The 20284-nt window shown below is 39.8% G+C and overlaps 2 protein-coding genes across 6 annotated transcripts; one reads left to right on the top strand and one right to left on the bottom strand.

Moving 5' to 3' along the window:
* Window positions 1-765: 765 nt before the first annotated feature.
* Window positions 766-10898, bottom strand: tspan12 (tetraspanin 12). 4 transcript variants are annotated; one of them, XM_067490781.1, is made up of 8 exons: window positions 10117-10893; window positions 9500-9582; window positions 7966-8101; window positions 5580-5645; window positions 3830-3937; window positions 3587-3730; window positions 2163-2501; window positions 766-1347 (listed from the first exon to the last, which is right to left on the bottom strand). In XM_067490781.1, the coding sequence occupies exons 1-7, from the start codon at window positions 10180-10182 to the stop codon at window positions 2169-2171; spliced, it is 936 nt and encodes a 311-aa protein (XP_067346882.1). In that variant the 5' UTR covers window positions 10183-10893; the 3' UTR covers window positions 766-1347; window positions 2163-2168. The 4 variants fall into 4 exon arrangements, with proteins under 4 accessions (XP_067346882.1, XP_067346884.1, XP_067346881.1 ...); XM_067490783.1 differs by having other exon boundaries at window positions 766-976; XM_067490780.1 differs by having other exon boundaries at window positions 766-2501; window positions 10117-10891.
* Window positions 10899-12346: 1448 nt separating this feature from the next.
* On the top strand, window positions 12347-20060 carry ing3 (inhibitor of growth family, member 3). 2 transcript variants are annotated; one of them, XM_067490879.1, is made up of 12 exons: window positions 12348-12505; window positions 12648-12719; window positions 13769-13869; window positions 13998-14063; window positions 14523-14619; window positions 14697-14768; window positions 15162-15278; window positions 15374-15537; window positions 16438-16628; window positions 16786-16978; window positions 17236-17274; window positions 17794-20060. In XM_067490879.1, the coding sequence occupies exons 1-12, from the start codon at window positions 12478-12480 to the stop codon at window positions 17908-17910; spliced, it is 1257 nt and encodes a 418-aa protein (XP_067346980.1). In that variant the 5' UTR covers window positions 12348-12477; the 3' UTR covers window positions 17911-20060. The 2 variants fall into 2 exon arrangements, with proteins under 2 accessions (XP_067346981.1, XP_067346980.1); XM_067490880.1 differs by lacking the exons at window positions 14523-14619; window positions 15162-15278; window positions 15374-15537; ... (2 more) ...; window positions 17236-17274; window positions 17794-20060 and having other exon boundaries at window positions 12347-12505; window positions 14697-14756.
* The last annotated feature ends 224 nt before the right edge of the window (window positions 20061-20284 follow it).

Genomic DNA, 20284 nt, shown 5'->3' with positions numbered 1-20284 from the left:
AGGGTTTTTTTTGCTTTTGTTTGTTGTTTTGGACACTGCTCATCTCTGAAGTTAATAAATTGCTACTATTCAATTTAGCTATTCAAAATTTGAATACCAATTTGAATTCAAGTTTTGCAAGTTTTGTTTGGGATTGCAGTGAAATAAAACACAATAAGACACTGATGTAGAAACTGTACACCAAGGTGATGGAGCCTATGATGCATGTGGACAAACGGATTTTACAGTCAACAAGTCGACAACCAGCAACTGACACAGACCCACATCCAATCATCTATTAATACACAATACAGTGGTTGTAGAGGTAGAATTTCATACATGCTCTTAACATCCAGTGTTAAGAGCTTTTCACACTGAACAGCTGACACTGTCTGTGTGTGTGTGTGTGTGTGTGTGTGTGTGTGTGTGTGTGTGTGTGTGTGTGTGTGTGTGTGTGTGTGTGTGTGTGTGTGTGTGTGTGTGTGTGTGTGTGTTACATCTCCACTTTCAATGGCAGTTGCAAAAGGACTCGATCAGTGTGTTGCAGGTGAGATGTTTCAGGCAGCATCTCTACTTATGTCGACCTTTAGCCTTTTTTTTTCTTTACCTTCACCTTCTCAGCTGTACCAGAGATAATTCTATTTTATGTTTTTCAGAGTCAAAGGACTCTGATCCACGCCAAAGGAAACTTTGTCTGGACCTTCTTGTGAGCTTTCTGGATCTGTGTCACAGCTCTACTCTTCGCCAAAGTCTGGGAAAATATTCACAGTTTGTCCTGAAGACAGCTCAGTTTTCATATTTAATTTTTATTCCAGTGATCAATGTATCAAATGATCCAATAACTATGAAACATATATTAAATACTAGACACCATGCACAGATTCTCATATACAACATAAGACAGATAAACCTGTCTGCATGTCTTCCAGTGGCTCCTGACACGTCTCAGCAACTGGCAGCAACGACTCCATTTAGTCCAGAAATCATTTTATACTGTCTGGATGACAAAGATTCAAACTGTCAACATCTGTCTCTTCAGTGGTGAGAAACCTGAAGAGAAGAACGTCTCAGTGTTTCTTTCCTTTTTGTCCAGTGAAAAACCACAGAGAACCACCATCCACCTGCTGCAGCAGAATCAGCTCTGCTTAAGTTCATAGTTCACAGCATTCTTTTCTCTTGTGCCTCAGACGTTTCTTCAACTCTGAGTCAAGTGCACAGCCCCAGTTTATTCTAACTCTTTTTATGGTTTTGTCCTTCATTTAAATTGCCATCTATTAGTAATAATTAATCTGTTCTTACCAAGACAATCTCTGACCCATAGGAACATGGTGAAAGGTTTATGGATCCAGTCTACTGGATTCTGGCCATCTGTATGAAGTAGAAATATTTTTGAGCTCAGTTAAAAGACCAAAAGAAGCACAAAATGACCCTAAACTAGTCAGGTGATGAGACAGGTTTTAAAATGTCTCAGGGTAGCTGTTGAATCTAAGGCAGATGTCTGCCTTAGACTTATCAATTTCAAATATATCACTGTCAGATGTAAATAGTGATGTTTCTTGTGAACCATGTTCTCCAGGGCTCCATCCTCAGTCCTCTTTTAATCACTGGTTACATCAGGTACACCTATCTAAATATGGATTTCATCCGCGTGACAGTAATATTCTTGAGTTTCTGTTCAAACTGTTCAAACAAAGGAAGTTGATTCATCTGTTCGATTATGATGTTTCCTTAATTTTACATGTATTATCAACACGATTCATCTATGAATTATTTACGACACTAGTATGACCAAAACTAGCATGATTTCAAAAAAAAGATTTACTGGTTCAGTGATTTTCAAACAGAAATAGTAAACTGCTGCTTTTTCATGTTATTATTGTATCAACTAAACCAAAACGAGCTGACGTGAAGTAACACTTAGACTTTAGTATAGGCCTGTGGGTTGCATGTTCTCCAAATAAATTTTTTTGGTTTAAACACTTTTATCTGGAGCTTGAACTAAAAGTAAATCACAGGGAAACAGTGGATCCAGGTTTTGTTTAAACTGTCTAAACAGTTAACAGATCATAAATGGTAACATATGAAATTGGTGAGTAAAATGTTATTATCACTGATGGAAATAGGGACAAAACTCTGTAAAACAAAGCAGGTTTTTCTTCAGGGCACAGTTTGAAGCCGCTCACCATCTGCTACGACAGTCGCTCCATCTCAAACTGGTTTCCATTCAGCTGAGAGGAAGCAGCGGGAACAATAGTGCAGCCTTTATTTGTGCGGTTGCCACCTAATTTTGCAGCTTCAGCTGAGGGACCGTGTGTCATGAGGGGGCTGGAGTCATCCGGAGGTATTACTGGTGTGGTGGGCTCCAGATGGGGAGTCTTTCGCTCATAATACAATGCCCAGAGCAGCATGAGGGTGAGTGCCATGGCCAGGATTTGAGCCACACCGATGGACACACCCAGGAAACGCAACGCCTGCAGCTGCTTCGTTCCACGGACGAAACTGTAAATCTTTGGACCACAGCCCTAAAAACACAGAGAGATGAACCAAAAATCAGGTTTAGACTACATGATGTATTTCTGTCTGATGAGATGGGCACTCTCTACCAGGACAAAGTCCCTGTACATTAAAACCTGATTCCGCTGCTGTTTCCATTTGTGTGCTGCTGCCATCACTGCTGATAGGTCAGAGTTATGGCAGCACTTGCTTTTGTGTTGTGTGTCTTGCTTTTGTGTTGACCCTTGGTGTGTCTCTCTGCCCCCTGTCTTCTCCTGTCCTGCCACCAGAGGTCCCCATCACCTTTCACACCTGCCCCATGCTGGTCTGCTTACTCTGCTGCCTCATGTCCACTAGTTTACATCCAGCTGCAGAAGTTTCCAGCCTCACGTCTCAATCTGTCACCATCACCTGATTTCCACTCCTGCTCCTGTGTTTATGTCTTCACTGTGGTCTCTCTTCACTCTTTCCTTGGACTCTCTAGCAAATTACCTGATACAACCTCTGCCTCCTGTTTGTCCTGAAGTGGTGTTTTATGTACAAATTCTATTAAACTTTTGTATATCTGACAATTCTTGTCCAATTACAGAAGTTTACACTATAAAATTCTGCTTGTGACAGGTTTCAATTATCAAGTTAATTATTTGTGTAAAAATTATATTTCTTCTCTTGTTTTACCTTCAGAAATGTTTTATGCATTTTGGGAAGAAACGTTTTGATTAATTCATCTGGTTCATTGAATTCATGCTGAAATTCTCTCACCAATTGTTTTTTGCCACACTGCAACACAACTACAAAACCAACTTGGAGTCACAGTGGTCAACTCCTGCAGGTTCAATGAGACGGAAAATATCTGGGGTTTGACTGAGGTTGCTGCACTTTGTGCAACAAAACACCCAAATCAGGAAGTTTGCTTATAAAGGCAGTGTACATGGGGAGTCAGGGATACACAGCACCATGTTGATAGCCACCAATTGTATGTAACATCTGGTGCATAATCCCACCACGCACCAACTACTCCTCATTTCATCCTCAGGTCCTTCGCTAAGGACATTGCTTCAGAAACAAGTGGGAACCTGCAGGAACTCTGAATGACCCCAGGGCTGCAACTTACCTCTTGGTGCAGATCGCTGAGGTCGTGGTGGTGGGCGTAGCGAGCGCACCCTGGATACTGGTTAGAGCAGCAGGAGTCCGGCGGCCACTCCATCTCTGTCATCTCCAGCCAGTCAGTGAAGTAGATCACACCGCAGCATTTAAACTGTGCACAGGTAAACACACAAACCTGTCAGTGCCCAGGTCACAGGACCACAGGATACGTGTGTGTGTGTGTGTGTGTGTGTGTGTGTGTGTGTGTTACTTCTGTCTGGAAGCTATTCCAGGTGTATGTGAGCCACTGGTAACGCTGCAGGCCATAGTTCTGCATCCGAGACTTGAGACTGATCATATCAGAGCGCTGCACCGAAGGCTGAACACACACACACAAACACACACACACATTATTCTCATTTTAAACACATAAGTCAGTAGGTGTGAACAACTTCTTTGTTTTAAGAATATGTTGTGCATAAGACAGTCAGAGATAATGAGAAGGATAAAATTGAATTATTTGCTGTAAAGTGAAACATGGAAGCAGTGTGCAACTTGATAATTTTTATGGTTTAATTCCAGATGTTTTGTCATTAGGCCTGCGATAAATATGTGATTCAATAGTAGCTGCCGCAGTGTCCTACATTAACTACTAAACAGGAACATGAATCATACACATTCACCTTTAACAGACATATTCTGAGTTCAGCTCTTCACATTTTACTCATTGTATGAAGATACTTTAAGCCATTTGATCTATTTTGTCGTTAGATCAAAACCAGAACCTCTCTGGGACTTTAGACTGTTTAGAATTGATCCCTGATTATGTGTCAATCACCAGAATTCTTCGTAAAAATCCCCTTCTTGGATAATTTTTGAAGTTAATGGTGATTGAACTGAAGATCTTCTGCTTTGCCTGTGCCTTCAAACGTCTTGCTGTGATCATTCTTCCTGTTAAAACTGATGCCTCTAAAAGACGTTTCCTGTTTGAGTGATGGGATAAAAATTACAGTCCTCCGTCTGCATAAACATATTATAATGTTTGCCCAAAGATAATAAACTGCTGTAATTTTCCTGGTAAGTCTCTTTTATAAGCTTAGTTCCAAATTCCTTTTTTTATTGCTAATTTATATCATTACTTTCCTTTTATGCAGCTCAGCAGAGAAACACAAAGAGGGATTTTTATACAAAAACCATGTAATTTGTTGTTGTCCACCACCTTCATTGAACATAGTTAGCATAAGAGGAGCAATAATCCCAGCATGTAAACCCAGTTTTCATGTTGATGTAGGAACCTGGCTTTCAACTCAGAGAGGGCCTCCAGGGCATCCAGGTGTGTCAGCTCAGGGTGATAAGAGCCATTCACTCTGAATGCAACACCCACAACCCCCCGCGGGCAGGTGATAGAGTCCTGGTGAGGTGGGGAGAAAACCCACACAGCTGCTGAGATAATTAGTCTTTAATCAGTTAAACTTTAACCCAGTGGTGACTTTATGCTGTGGCTGATGTGTGAAATAGGAGCTGATGTGTGTGCAGCAGCAAGCCGGACGTGCTTCACATTTCTGTTTATTCTTAGCGCAGAGACATGTTGGTAACTTCAGCTCAATTTATCTGAGCAGCTGCTCACTAACAGCCACTGCTTTATTAACGTCCAACTGAAAAGTGCTTAATTTTACTTTTTAGAGACAAATGTCCATAGAAAAGATAATGCTCCAGTTATAAACAAAGTCACAATATAAAGCTGCAAAGTAAGGTGAAAATAAAATGTTAACTATTATCATATCATGAAAAAAATGTGATATTGTATGATATCAGAAAACAATTTTTTCACTATAAAGTTAACATGAAAAAAGTCTCAGTTATAAAAGTCATAACATGATGAGACCAAATCTCATAAGAATTTGAATTACACAAACTGACATGAATTCAGTGTCAGTGATTTAGTGGTTTAAACACAGGTTGTGCATTGAGATCTCGGTATTGTCTGGTTAAATAAAGGTCAAATAAATCAATAGTCTCACCTCATCATATGTCCAAACAGCGCTGGCCAGCTCCACACAGAAGATGACCAAGAGGCTGCAGAAATACTAAAGCACAGAGAGAAGAGTTGGTTTAGTCTGCGGAGCACTTAAACACATTCAGTGGAGCTGTAAACTGAGCTGAAGTCCCAGTCTGTTTTCAAGGATCTCAGAATGTATGTGTGTAAACTAACACACCGACACAAGCCCAGTGTTGTGCCCGCACAACACTGGACACTTGTGTGTTCACAACAAGGTTGAGTAACACACAATACAATACATTACAAGAAATGTACACATCTACATCACAGTTACCACACAACAGAATGCAGAGCATTTTTCAGTCTTTGGTTTCTGTTGTAAATTGTCGCTCTCTGTTTCTACCATGTATTGATAATTGTTGTAAGTTTGAATTGAAATAAATAATATTTAAATAATCTTTAACATTTAGTCATTTGGCTTTAGATTTTGTTTTTCAGATGATCTGTTACAACTAGTTTGATTCTGCACTAGAACTGAAGCAGAACAGTAAAGGTATCTAAAACTTTCAGCATCTATCAGTGTAAACTTACTTGTTTAACTACTTGTCCTATTTTGAAAATATCACATTTGTAATTCCATCTGAAAAAAAACTATGCACAGTATATATATGTGGATTATTACAGCATGTGGTATTATTCCACATAAATGTAACTGCTGTTAAGGGGAAGCAAACATCATAAAGTATGAATTATGAATTTAATTGACATCCAGTACTTGGAACCCTGAGAACAGAGGGACTGTTGCACATTAGTCTGTGTGAGACTAGTTTACACATTGTGGGGTTCAGGTTTAGTCCAAGGAGCTCGGTGTCTTTAGGTTGGCAGGAGAACTATTAATACTTGACCTTTTTCTCATTTACTGGAATCACCTGCTGCACAAAACATTCTTCACCAGCAATACATTTATCTGCACAAGATTTAAAGACAAACTTATTCAATTTAATCTTGTGCAAAGACACAAAGAACATTTGCAAACCTAATATCTAGTTTATTCTGTGATTTTCATTCTGCTAAACATAAAGAACTGGAACTCCTTGTGTCAAAAGTAAAGTTTCTAATATACTTATACAAATATAACAGCAATTAAAGATCACTGCTGTACCAATTAAGACTATAAAACAGTAAGATTTTAATCAGGGTAACATGGTGTCATTAATGCACCCATCAAACCTAATGTCTGTCATCTGCAAATCACCCAAGTTTGATCCATATTGGAATTGTACAAAAGAAAAACTGCAAACAAAGCACATTAAAGTATTTAATAAATATGTGTAAATGCTAAATGTTCACTCATATTTTCTGCTACATATATCATGTACCTTAAAGTTGTGTACATTGTGTAATTCTTACACAAACATCAGCAGGAGAGTTACACTCGGACTGAGGCTGCTGCTCTGGAATGTGTTTTACAGTTTACACACATGTACTGTGTGTTAGCAGTCCACTGTGCACTTCAGCTGCAGTTACAGTGATGATTAAAGACACAGTGTGAGATCGAGCCATAGCTTCCATTGTGATGTGATCTCCCAGGCGTGTTGCGGGTGACACACGTAGGGTGGGGGCACTTCCTGTCTCTGCCTGTTTCCCATCATCCTCTCTGGGAAGCCATTCATCAGACTGAAGCTGCTTTCTGTGTCCCAATGTCTCATCTTTCAGGCACAGGCAGAAGGGACAATCGTATCTCCACTGAGGGACAATGGAGACACCTGAACCCCGGCCCCATCCACTCGGTTGACAGAAGTCAGGTGATCTGGATCTCAAACCGGACCTCGTTGTAAAACCCTACAGACTGAACCTGTTCTGATCTAATCTAATGGAGAAGAATTCAAACACATCAGAGGACATATATCCATCCTCTGAGAGAATCTGGACACTTTTCTACGACTGGGGCTCTGAGACTCTACAATCAACTTTAAACTGGAAAAATCCTTTCACAAGAAGGAGGAAGTTGGTCTGTCACTGTTGTTCCGATTGTCAGAAATGTTGTTGACATGTATATGCAAGTACAGCAGAGTGAATATCACAAATATGCGTCAATATTGCAAAACACTGCAAAGACCTTTAGCTCAGTGCGTTCAGCAGCCTCACTCCCAATATTCCAAAATCTGGTGAAGACACAACTCTTTCACAGCTTCCACTGTACTTAAACTTAAGACACATGTTCACATGCGTTTGTAGTAAAAGGTCAAGGGAAGATTGTTTTGAACACGAGAGTTTTCTGTGTCTGTGTGAAGCCGAGTTCCATTTTTATCTTAAAATCCACTCCATCATTGAAAAGAGAATAAATTGCTGTCCATAACCTACAGACTCTGGATCCTCTGATATTCAGTGTGAGGACAGAAACATACCCAGGATAGAAGCAGCAGGTTACATTTGAGCGTCCCACAGTATCCCACCATGGCCACGATGATGAGAAAACAGCACACGGCAATGATGACGGGATGGACAGCTGGAGAATACGTGAGGATGGCCGCTTCCTCCAACCTGCACAGACACACAGAGTCAGGATTTATCACGTATGTATCTATGTGCTACAGCTAAGACACTGAGCCAGCGCTGCAGGAATGTGAGCTGACACAGTTTGACTCCTCACCGGGTTCAGAGCAGGTCAAACAGAACATGTGCATCTGGAGTTTGAACCTAATCTGTGTATTTCTCAATGCAGTGACGCATGTTTACACATGTTCCACTCCTCGTTTGAAGTTGATGACAAATGAAATTTACTCCAACACCGTTCAGTGGGATGACCTCTCCAAACACTGTGATACAGCCTGCTGTGTACTGGTACACAGTTCATCACAGCCAACAACATGCTCTGATATGTTTATAAAAATAGATTTTACTAACAAAGCTGAGTCTTAGTCACCAGCTTAGACTTCTCTCAGTATTACTTAACCACAGACAATCAGGTCCTCCCTCTATTATTAGTACTCGTCAGCACCACAAACATCTTAAAATTTCAGTCCAAACATCATCCTCATTGTTGTACATTCTGTGATAATGAGGTCAATTTTTATTCAGATGCAGAGGAACTGTTCACTGGTAACACTGGTAACTTGACTGTTGAAAAATGCAATGAACATGAATTGTTATATAGTCTATAATCTCTGATCTCTTACTGCATGTTTTATTAACTTTTTATTTATTTTTCTGTCCTTTCAGCTCATCCCGTGAGTTCAGGGTCGCCACAGCGGATCATTGTCCGCATGTTGATTTGGCACAGTTTTTACGCTGGATGCCCTTCATGACGCAACCTTCCCCAATTTCTGCCGGGCTTGGAACCAGCACTGCAAGGCTGGGGATGGGGATGGACTGGTGGGAGTTCATTGTCCACTTCAACATGTGGTGGGGAAGAGAAGGGCACGAACCTCTGACCTTGTGGTTGGTAGGTGGGCACTCTACCAACTGAACCACTGCCGCCCTATTCTACATATAAAAAAGGTCTATTTAGGGTAGTGAGACCTAATCTTAAAGAAACTAGATTGAATGCACTGCATAGCTGGGGATGGGAATGGGCTGTTAAGGGTTCAGTGTCCTGCCCAGAGACACTTCAACATATAGCCGGGTCCGAGGATCAAACCACTGACCCTGTGGTCCTTGGACGACTGCCTTACCAACTGAGCTACAGCCGCCCCTTTCACTCTGTTGAAGAAAGTAAGACTTTAAGGATTCAATTACAGACTAATATGACTTGTGATGTAGAAACAGCAACATCTATGAAATGGAAGTACCTTCAAAACTCTACTTAACACAGTACTCTACATAGTTTTGGAGTAAATGTTCTACTTTCTAGCACTAACCCAGAGTTTTGGACAGAGAAGATGGAGGCAATGAAGGGGTCTCAGACTGTTACCTGAGCTCCGTGGCTCTGTCTGGACTCACCTGGTGTGGGCTGTCAGCGTCAGGACGGTGTTCAGAGAGTCTCGTATCCACGCTGCCACTCCCAGCACACATGCTGACATCAGCTGGACACACACGCAAATAAACACACACGGATCAGGTTCAGCCACCTCCAAATAACATGTCAGAATGTGAACCATGCCCCCCCCACCCCCTCTCTCTCTCACACACGACCTAGTTCCACTGCACATTTTCTCATATAAAAATTATTGGTGCATCAGTGTGTAAAAACCTATAAACTTGGTAATTTTTGTACTGTCAGCTGCTTCATCCATTATAGTATAATGATATATTTATTAGTTCAGTCTGATTGTGCAACGATGCCTGAGGAGATGGGAAAAAAAATACTCAAGTACTACAGAGTACATGTACTTAGTTTCCATCCCTGATTTCTGACTTTAAACTTGCGGATGTCTTGCACTTTTGAGTGTTATGTTCCATCACACCTAACACCACATTAAACCTGTAGACCTGCTCCCTTCTTTTTCTCCCTGTCATTATATATTAGTAATCACGACCAGATCAGAATCCCGACCGGCTCGTGCCCTGACGGGTTGACTGACACTTCAGTGACAGCGTGCATCACATGCTCCTCTCACCCAGAACAGCAGGTTAAGCGCGTAGAGCAGACAGCGCAGACACCTCACCGCGTCCTCCCGAGCCATCCTAACCAACGCTTGACCGTCCTGCTCATCCGAGCCCGGGACACCCCCATGGCCACATGCTCACTGCAGACACACAGTACAGAGCCCGTGCAGAGGTCTGTGGGAATCTGAGCCGCTTCTCAGAAACTGCCACTGCTCCGTGCGTAAAACCTGCATTCCGCTGCTTCGGCTCCGTCCGGCGGTTCGTTTTATCAACTCGGGTTTATCCGTGAGAAGCTGGAGGAAACTTTTACAACAGGTGGTTTCTTACTTTTTCTCAGCCCCGCCGGGATGGTGGCGTGTGTGGAGCTGACATTTCCACATCAATCATCACTCACTTAACAGAACACCGCCGGAAAACCGCACCATGGACCAAATGTAACCCACTTTACTGTGCGGACTTACACACAAAAAAATGCTGTTCCCGTTTGTTATGATCCAAAAAATTCAAACCGAAACTGAAAAACACGAATCACAAAATTTAACAACGATCCACTGATGCGCTTTAAATCTTCTTAAAACATTCTCCAGGCTTTGAATTTTACACGTAAACTTTGATCCTGGTGCGTAAAAGCTCAGATCCGAACTGTGGAGCAGCAGTTCTGCGTCCTGGCTGCAGCTTCAGCCGGAGCCCTAGCAGTGTGCGGAGAGGCGGTGGGCTGTGCTGTTGCCGCTCCTCTGCCTTCCTTCTCGCTAATTAAATAATGCGTGCAGCAGCAACAGCAGCAGCAGCAAAGTCGCCCCCCCTACCCCTCTCCCTCCCCCGGCAGTGAGTGGGTCCTAGGGGAGGACAGTGGAATGTGTCCGCCTCCAACCGCAGAGGCGCGGGGTCAACAGGCCAGCGGGCTGACAGTGTAGCTACTAAAGGAAGTAAGTGCGGACACATGGAGGCCTCTGCTGGTTGGGACAGACAACAGACAGATGTAAAGTATGTGGACAAGGACAACTGGATAGTGTGAAGTGTTTGACCACATATTTCTGGCCATACGTACTTGTCCTGAATGTGTGGATACAAGTAACTGATGGTTTATTTGGCCACAAGTATATGGACATTATTAAATATCTGTTAGTTTATGTCCAAATTTGATCACAGTTGATCACATAAGCATAGGTGTGAATCCAGCTGCTCATGGTGTATTTGATTAAACAGCAAGTAAATGGACACGTACATCTTGAGACATGTGTATCTTTTTTCCCTTCACTTATTTTTAGTATATACATAAAAATGTTTGGATACAACACAGAAATGCAGATTTTCCCAAAACTATGTGAACTAAGCAACAACTATTTAGTTGTTTGTGTTTGGTACAGTTGACTGAATAAATACCTTGATAGACTGACTTTGCAGCCAAAAGTATGTGGACATAAGCTACGAGATAATCAACATACTTCTATCTGGAAATGTTGGCCCAGAAACAGTACTTTTTACCAAAAGCACGTGGAGATAACCTAGTACGATTTTGAACTGTGTGTCCATATTTTTGGCAATTTATGTACTCAAATGTGTGCAGATTCAACGTTCTTGATTATCTATTGGGCCAAATATATGCTGCGAGTATGCGTTGGGTGTAAAAATGTGTGTACACCAAAACAACTTGATTTATGTGTGATGATAAGGTTGACTGTGATATAAGAAGGTAAAACAGTTGTCCACCAATCCCATAGTTGTTGGTTCGATCCCCGCCTCTCCAGTCGATATCCAAGTGTCCTTGAGCAAAACACTTAACCCCAACTTGTTCCTGGTGAACGCATAGCTGCATAGCAGCTCCCCCCATCGGTGTGTAAGTGAGTGTGTGATTGTGAGTGCGAATAGGTGAATACCAAGCAGTGTAAAGCGTCAATACTTAGAAAAGCGCTATGAGTGCTATTTATCTTGTAGTTAGTGTCCACAGATATATTTTAAGCATATACACAAAGGTGGGTGCAAATTGATGGGTTATTGTGCCTAAGAATTATAAACAAGTTGTTAAATTTGATATCCAAGTTCACTGCACATGGAGCACACACACATTAGAGCAAACATTACATTACATTTAACTTATATATGACAAACAATTAAAAAATTATTTAAATCTATTTTATAAAAGCAGCACGCTTGTCACGTACTGAACTACAACTCCCATGAGCCATCTCTTTTAAAAACAAATCAACACCAAGCGTAGACTTCAACTAATCAGAGTACGGGCAGACGTGTGCGTCACGTTGTCTGACCTCAATTTTTCGAGGTATTTTTTCTGAGAGGGACAACGACTGGTGGCGCCATATTGAAAGAAGAAAAATCTTCAATTAAACGCTCGAAACCTCAAATATACCACCATGTTGTACCTGGAGGACTATCTCGAGAGTGAGTATGAGATTGTAACAAAGCGGTGGGGGCTGTGTTGGAACGTATTTTGCGTTAAATGTATACTATTTCTAGGCCGTTGTTGCTCCGGCCGTTAGCCTAGCCGAGCTAGCAGGGTAACCGTTTTTTCTTCTCTTGGCAGTGATCGAGCAGCTACCCATGGATCTCCGCGACAGGTTTACGGAAATGAGGGAGATGGACCTGCAGGTTCAGAGTACGTAGAGCCCAGTCCAGCCCCAAGGGTTAACTGCAGAGTACACCGGGAACAATATAGCTTGCACAAACACGGGTTAACTCTAAAAGATAGCAAACATTAAAGACATGTCAGCGACATTAATTACATTCACCAACACGGGCCCGAGATTAGCATACAGGCTAGCGCTACCCGTCTGTTTAACATAACTGGGGCATTTCAGGACGCAAGTCGGACAAAATCTGAGGTTAAACAAATGAACAGTGGGTTGACTAACCCCTAAGAGGGGAAACGTGGAGTTTTCATATCTAGGGAAGCTAACCCGAGTTAGTTCAACCAACTTCGTTTGTTCACCCAACTTAGTTTGTTCACCCTCAGTTCAGCTCGTACATGATGTTTATAAAAAGCTTGACAATGGATCTCAAAAACTATGATTCACTATGGCAACGGTAAATAAAGAGCAGAACCGCCATTTTAATTCAGCTAAGCTAGAAAAGTGAGCCCTAACAAACTCTAGAGTTTTCACCTACACTTTTTCCTGAAATATTGCCCATTGTTACAACAAATTGTATTGTAACTGATTAAAAAAAAACATTAGTTATTAGCTATAAAAACTGATTCATTCATTCTAATGTCATTCAGATTAATTTATAACGTAAATATAAATGATGATATAAATAAATCTAATTTGTTTGCATACCGAATTAAAAAAATTTTGCTTCCAGCATTTTTAAGAAATAAAAATAACAATTGTTTAGAATATGCCTTTGGCAAAATGATGACTGTTTATTTGTCCGGGAAAAACATTTGGCTTCATTAACACTGACGGTATGAGCATTAAAGAAGTAATGAGATCAAACATTTTTACAGAGTTTATTTTTCAAGGATATTGTTGTGGACTTTGTTTTGATTCGGTGCTATATAACTACAGTGCAATTATGGTCACATCATGTTTATGTAAAAGCAATATCGCATTAGCTGAAACTGGAGTTGAGTTTAAGTTTTGGTTTAAAAAAATAATTTTTCGCAACAATTACTGACAATATTGTCAACTGCTTGTGCTTGTGCAGATGCCACAGATCAGCTGGAGCAGAAAGTGATAGAGTTCTTTGTCAATGCGAAGAAGAACAAGCCAGAGTGGAGAGAAGAACAGATGGAGGTCATTAAGAAGGTCAGAAGCTTTAGCTGATATAGCTGTATGTCTGCATGTATATAGCATGCAGTCCTCCTTTATTTATCTTTGAATTAAGTGAAATAAGTTTTATTAAAGGTGGAAACTGTTTTAAACTTGTGTTTCAGGATTATTATAAAGCTCTGGAGGATGCAGATGAGAAAGTGCAGCTGGCCAATCAGATTTATGATCTGGTGAGTGAAACAGCCTGAATAGCATGTTATTCATTCCAGCCAGCACTAGATGGCAGTCATAGACATTATAATTCATAAAGCAATTTAAATGACAAGTTTAATTAAAGCTTAAACTGTTACCTGTAAACAGTGGGGAAATTGAAAAGTACTTTTATTTTAAAGGAGAAGTTGGAATTTGTAAGCCCATAGAGAAACAAAAGGGACCGGTTCCCTTTTAAAAAAAAAAAAACGAATTTTCCCCATGAGACACCTTTTTATAGAAGGAATAAACAAATTAGAGGTAGATGGTGTGAATAAAATGTGGGTATAAGGTAAAGAGCTTGGATATACAGAAAATTTCAGAGATAAAATGCACACGCAATAGCTGTAATTTTTAATACAAAATTTAACTTAAGTTATGTAAATCTGTGTTTCGTCCAAAAGTGGTCTTCTATCAGTGTGTTATTTCCTGTTGATCAGGTGGACCGTCATCTGCGTAAATTGGACCAGGAACTGGCCAAGTTTAAAATGGAGTTGGAGGCTGACAATGCTGGAATCACAGAGATCCTGGAGCGACGTAAGAGGGAAAACTAGTTTTAAAGTTTTTAGTGATTTTGCAATTTTGTTTTAACATACTGTCTGTTTTCTCCTCAGGATCTTTAGAGATGGACAGTCCATCTCAGCCAGTCAACAATCATCACGTCCATTCTCACACCACAGCAGAAAGTAAGTTATGACTGTACAAACTATAGATAATTACTGGCTGGTCTGTGCACCTTGTATGGCAGCTGCTGCCATTAATATGTGAATGTTTGTATGAGTAAGTGAAGGAGAAGCAACTGTTGGATAAGGTAGAAAAGCACTACGTGGATTGACACTTGTGATTGATTTAAAATATTGAAAAATAACAGATCTGTTAAGAGATTTCTGTTCTCCATAAATTAGGAAGTAGTCATGATTTGAATATATTTTGGCTTTATATGATTTACAATGGATTTATAAGATGTTTTATATTGAGCTTATTTAACTTTTTATTTTATATTAACCACAACTCTAGAGGAAAACCCTGGATGAGATGTTCTGTCTTTAGAGTTTTTGATGATGTTTGTTTTGTGACAGAGAGGAAATACAGCGCCCCCACTCACCACACCACAGAACACGTTCCAGAGAAGAAGTTCAAATCTGAAGCTCTGCTGTCCACTCTCACTTCAGATGCCTCCAAGGAGAATACACCAGGTAAGAACACACTTACACCTGTATGAACCCCAGTGAGTTAACATGTGAGCTTTAAAGTAACAGTTACACACTTCTCCTCTTTGTGTGCCCTGCAGGCTGCCGTACCAATAGCACGTTGTCGACTACCAACAGCGTCTACAGCGTGAATTCTTCTCAGCCGCTGGCTTCCTACAACCTGAGCTCTCTGCCTGCGGGTCCTGGGGCTGGAGCTGGGGCCATCACCATGGCTGCAGCTCAGGCTGTACAGGCCACAGCACAGGTTGGAAAAACACAGGTTCTAACTTCTCAGATAAGAACACTTCTTTTTTTTTTTTTTTTTTTTGACTTCTCTGATACTAAACATTAAGTGCTTCTGGGTTTTAGACAGTTGGTCTAGCAAAAATGATAATCTGTCAGTATAATCTGGGAAATTTTGTCTACTGATTGGGTGATAAAGATAATGAAAGTACTTTTTTGCAGCAGCCCTACAGCAGGCTATGATCCAAGTAAACTAAAAACTGAATTTGTGAGGGAATTATCAGTATGTTTACCATTTAAAAAGTATAAGTTCAGTTTTTATATGTTTTCATTTTATAACTCCAAACAAAGGCAGTGAACAAATGTATATCAGGAAAAAAATGCCTTGAGCACCAGCACTAACAATGTATAAATCCTAATCCCACATGTCAAGCAAAGGTCTTCAGCTTTGTGGTCCCACAATCGTGGAACGAGCTACCAAACTCTACATGCTCAGCAGCCTCACTCCAAGTATTCAAAAAAATTGTTGAAGACAGAACTCTTCTGCAACTTCAAATGCACTTAAACCTAAAAAAAGAGAAACAAAAATTTTTTTTGCCTGTTTTGTCTTAAAATGGAAATTTTTTTGGAAAACCATGGCTTTAAGCTTTTTTCCTTGACCTAGATTTTTGCTTTTTTGTCTCTCACTTTGGATGAAAGCATCTGCCAAATGACTAAATGTACATATATAAGTTTACCTCTATATGAAAAAGATATATTTCTATAAAAGTTTTTTGCTTCAATTGATTAACTTAATGTCATATTATACATGGTAAATAGTTGCTTTTATCCAAAGCGCTATACAATGTTGATTCCCATTCACCCATTCACACACAAATGCACTGAAAGCCCTGCAGAAAATCATTATAAATGTTCTGTTCAGATGAAGGAGGGCAGGAGGACGTCCAGTCTGAAGGCCAGTTATGAGGCTATCAAAAACAATGACTTCCAGTTGGGCAGAGAGTTCTCTTTGTCCCGGGACAACACTGGATACTCCTCATCTGCTTTGGCCTCCACCCTCACCCAGACCCTCACCCCCACCACCGCCTCCGATTCCAGGGGACGCAAGTCCAAGTAAGACCTTCACACACCTGTTACTGTACTCACTATAAATCTTTACTTATCAGTGACCAACCTTTTATTTAAAAACTAGTACATAAATGATAATACAATAACAGAGCAGATGGGGGGGGGGGAAAGGTTTAGCTTTCACAATTCTTCTGTTTTGCAGAAGCAACATCAAGTCTTCCAATCATCAGTCGTCTTCATCGTCCTCATCTTCATCGCTGTCATCATGTTCCTCGTCGTCAGCGCTGGCACAGGAGCTTTCCCAGCAGGCTTCAGTGCTACCTGAGGCCGAGGCCAACAGCCAGGTGGATTGGACCTACGACCCCAATGAACCCCGATACTGCATCTGTAACCAGGTGTGGTGGTCTATCTGTTGACAAGTTTGATTCCACAGGTTCTAACTTTTGTTACTGTTAAAGTTTGGTCTAAATAAAAAGCTGCTTCCCCACAAGAAGAAAGCTGTTTTCACTGCAGAGTGAACTTAACAGGAAGGGATGGATTTTGAGATTCTGTATACTTTGTGGACCACTGACAAATTATTCAAATGAGCATTAGGTGTCTGTTATTATAATTTTTGTTATTAACGGAAAAACAATTTTCTTTTGTTTTCCAGGTTTCTTATGGAGAAATGGTTGGGTGTGATAACACAGATGTAAGTATCAGGGAAAGAAGTGATCTGATGTTCTGTGAATCTGTGAATTTAATTAATAGGATTTGATTATGCAGATGGCCTGTAGTTAAGACAAGATATTACCAGTGTCAGAACGATGAGTTGGGTAGCCTATTCAGAAAGAAAGGGTGGGATGTTTGTGGTGCTGTAAAAGGAAGATTTTCCCTAACCACATCACATCATACTCCCTGGAGTCAAGTCTGTGCCATCAGGAAGCAGTAGATCGAGCTTAACTAAACTTCACAATCCAAACTGACAAAAGCTAATAAATGTGACCAAAACATTTGTGTAGAGTAAAAGAAAATGGATTATAATAATAGTGTTTAGCTGTAAAGAAAGGATCCAAGTGCTTCTTCCAGCACAGTTTCAAATAGGATTTAAAGTAAATTCAGAGTCTAGAACCTTCTCAACCCTTAACAGGAGAAGCGGTTAAGGTTATAGATAATTTATTTCTCATGCATTAATGTAAGTTTTTAATATTTTATTTTTGTCTGTGTTCAGTGTCCAATTGAGTGGTTCCATTACGGCTGTGTGGGTCTGACAGAGGCACCGAAAGGGAAATGGTACTGTCCTCAGTGCACAGCCGCTATGAAGAGGAGAGGCAGCCGCCACAAATAAACCCGTCACTGTTGGATTTTATTATACACACTGTCTCTGCAGAGAATGAGAGGTCAGAGGTCAAAATGCTGCTCATCAACAGCACATTTTTAAAAAGACAAAAAATATTTAACCTTCAGAGCAACACAAACAGATTAAACCCACATGAATGAAAAATCATTTGAGTTTTGAGATAAATTCTGATTCATGTCCATCAGATTTCTGACTTTGACCAATTTAAACCTGAATTCTTCAGGTTCAGAATTCTTTCTCTTAACTCTGAGATTAATCTCTGCTCAAAGATTTTGTTCCACTCAGATCATAACCAAAACACCTCAAGCCTTTAAAGACCCTGAAAATGACACAAATTCTCTACAGTCTCTCCTCAGAAATGCTTATTTGATGCTGATTTGATGTCCTTTTTTTAAGGAATAGCTGGCCTTAATAGGAACCTGAACATTTATCGGGTTTATGTACTCAGAGTTTCAGGTGGACATATGTTCTAAAGTCTAGTTGTTTTCAACCAGAACACATTCAGGTACACTGGAAATCAGGAAAGCTTTTAGCCATTTACAAATTCAAGTTTGTATTAAGACCAGCTAGAGAAAACTATTGCTACAAGTCAGACATATGGACTTAATTCTTAAAATTTTGATTTTTGTTAAGCTGAACCTTATTTCAATAAAACCCAAAAGTAATAATCATAATTATTAAAATTCAGAATTTTATGTCTCCAAATATTTATAGTAATCTCATAACTCAAATAATTCTTCATGCTTTGCCAAATATCCTCCACATTTATTCCATTGTCTAAATTCCACAGAACCACAGGATTTCTTTTTCTTTTTTCTCCTCATAGTGAATGTTGTTAAAAGACTTCAGAGAACACTAAACTAAAATTTATCTCTGAGTTCCACTAGGATGAAAATGAACTGACCTCTCTGAGCCTGACAAAAACTTCAAAGCATCTGTCTGCATTATAAGATTGGACCAAAAAATTAACCGTTTTTTGTTTTTTTGTTTTAAAGTCGGAATATCTACTGCATTTACTGTGGAAATCCTGAAGATTGTCTGAAGTGTTTTGGAGGAATTTGAGCCCAAGTAATTTGAAAACTGTTCATTCCATGTTCTGCAGTACAAATGTGGCCAAACAAAGTCAGCTGATTGCAGTTGACCACACACTGAGCTCACCTGGTCAGGTGTGAAGGTCAGAGCTTGGCCTAAGGTCAGGTTTTGGTTTTAGTGTGAGATTGGAGGAGGAAGAAGAGGAGGATGCTTCCTCCTGGTAAACATAAACAGCAGAAAAATGGAACAAACTCAGGTCTAAGATTAATCTGAATCCTCATAATTAGCAAATCATAAGTAAAATAAGTATTACCTAAAATCTCATCATAGTGGTTTTACTTTTTAACCTTTAAGATCAGAATCTAACCTAAATCCTAATTGGCATTTATCTAGTCAAAAGTTAGTTATTTAAATCTAGACATAAGTTGCTCTAAATCTGTTTTATTGTTTGTTTGTTTTTGCTTTTTTGCTCTGTTTTTATTCATCCTGACTTTGAGATTTCTTTGCATATTTCAGATTTTTTTTTTAACCTAACAAAACAGAATACTGACTTTTTAACTTCTGATTTCACTGTTTGACAGAATTCAGTCTATTATGTTATCACTCCTTTTTTAAATAGTTGACTATTAATCATGGCTTGGTTCCAAACTGACCTTTTTCTCAAAGTTCCAAATGTATTAATCTTGACATTAATTACAGAATATGATTTAAGTAATTCAAATTTTATTTAACAAGTTTGGCAGATGTTTTTATTTCAGCATTTTCCTTTTGTAAATGTTGTCTTTAACAACAGATTTCACCTCAAACCTCCTTAGTCATCAGATTAATCTCAGATCTGAAATGAATTCCCATGTGGGTGAGTTCCTTTTCCTGAAGTTGGAACTTAAGAAAAAAAAACTACATACAGCTGCTGGACTGAGGTAAAATGTGTCTTTACAGTCGATCTTAACAGTTGACAGGTTCAAACTTGACACTTCTCTGACTTTGAGAAATTTTTCTGAAAAGAGTCTGAGTTGAGTGTGTGCGAGTGTTTGTGTGTGTGTTTGTGCGTTTGTGCATTTGTGCCTGGGAAGGTGTAAGGAAAAAATATCAATAAAATGAAGATGTTTTTTAAAAAAATGTTGAACTGTTTTTATATTTTACTAATATCAGCTGCATGGGACACTAATTCAAACAATCTAAACTGTAAATGCGACTCTAGTGTAGCTTCTCACACATGCAGTTTTATTTAAATACTTTGTTGTTCAGTGTCCATTTTACAACTGATTGCAATGTTAGTGTGTCTATTAATATACTGTGATGGATTGTATCAGATGCAGCAGGAAGGTCC

Source organism: Channa argus, chromosome 21 (genome assembly GCF_033026475.1).
Source record: "Channa argus isolate prfri chromosome 21, Channa argus male v1.0, whole genome shotgun sequence".
NCBI lineage: Eukaryota > Metazoa > Chordata > Actinopteri > Anabantiformes > Channidae > Channa > Channa argus.
Note: the sequence above shows the minus strand (reverse complement) of the source record. Positions and strands in the feature narration are given on the sequence as shown.

Bases quoted from the DNA above. Each gene is read 5' to 3' on its own strand.
- ing3 (XM_067490879.1), top strand. From the start codon at position 12,478: ATGTTGTACCTGGAGGACTATCTCGAGA. The intron at 14,064-14,522 runs GTGAGTGAAACA...CCTGTTGATCAG, and splicing joins CCAATCAGATTTATGATCTG to GTGGACCGTCATCTGCGTAA. The intron at 14,620-14,696 runs GTAAGAGGGAAA...TTTTCTCCTCAG, and splicing joins CACAGAGATCCTGGAGCGAC to GATCTTTAGAGATGGACAGT.
- tspan12 (XM_067490781.1), bottom strand. From the start codon at position 10,182: ATGGCTCGGGAGGACGCGGTGAGGTGTCTGCGCTGTCTGCTCTACGCG. The intron at 8,102-9,499 runs GTGAGTCCAGAC...GTGTCTGTGCAG, and splicing joins ACGCTGACAGCCCACACCAG to GTTGGAGGAAGCGGCCATCC. The intron at 3,731-3,829 runs GTAACACACACA...ACCTGTGCACAG, and splicing joins GGAATAGCTTCCAGACAGAA to TTTAAATGCTGCGGTGTGAT.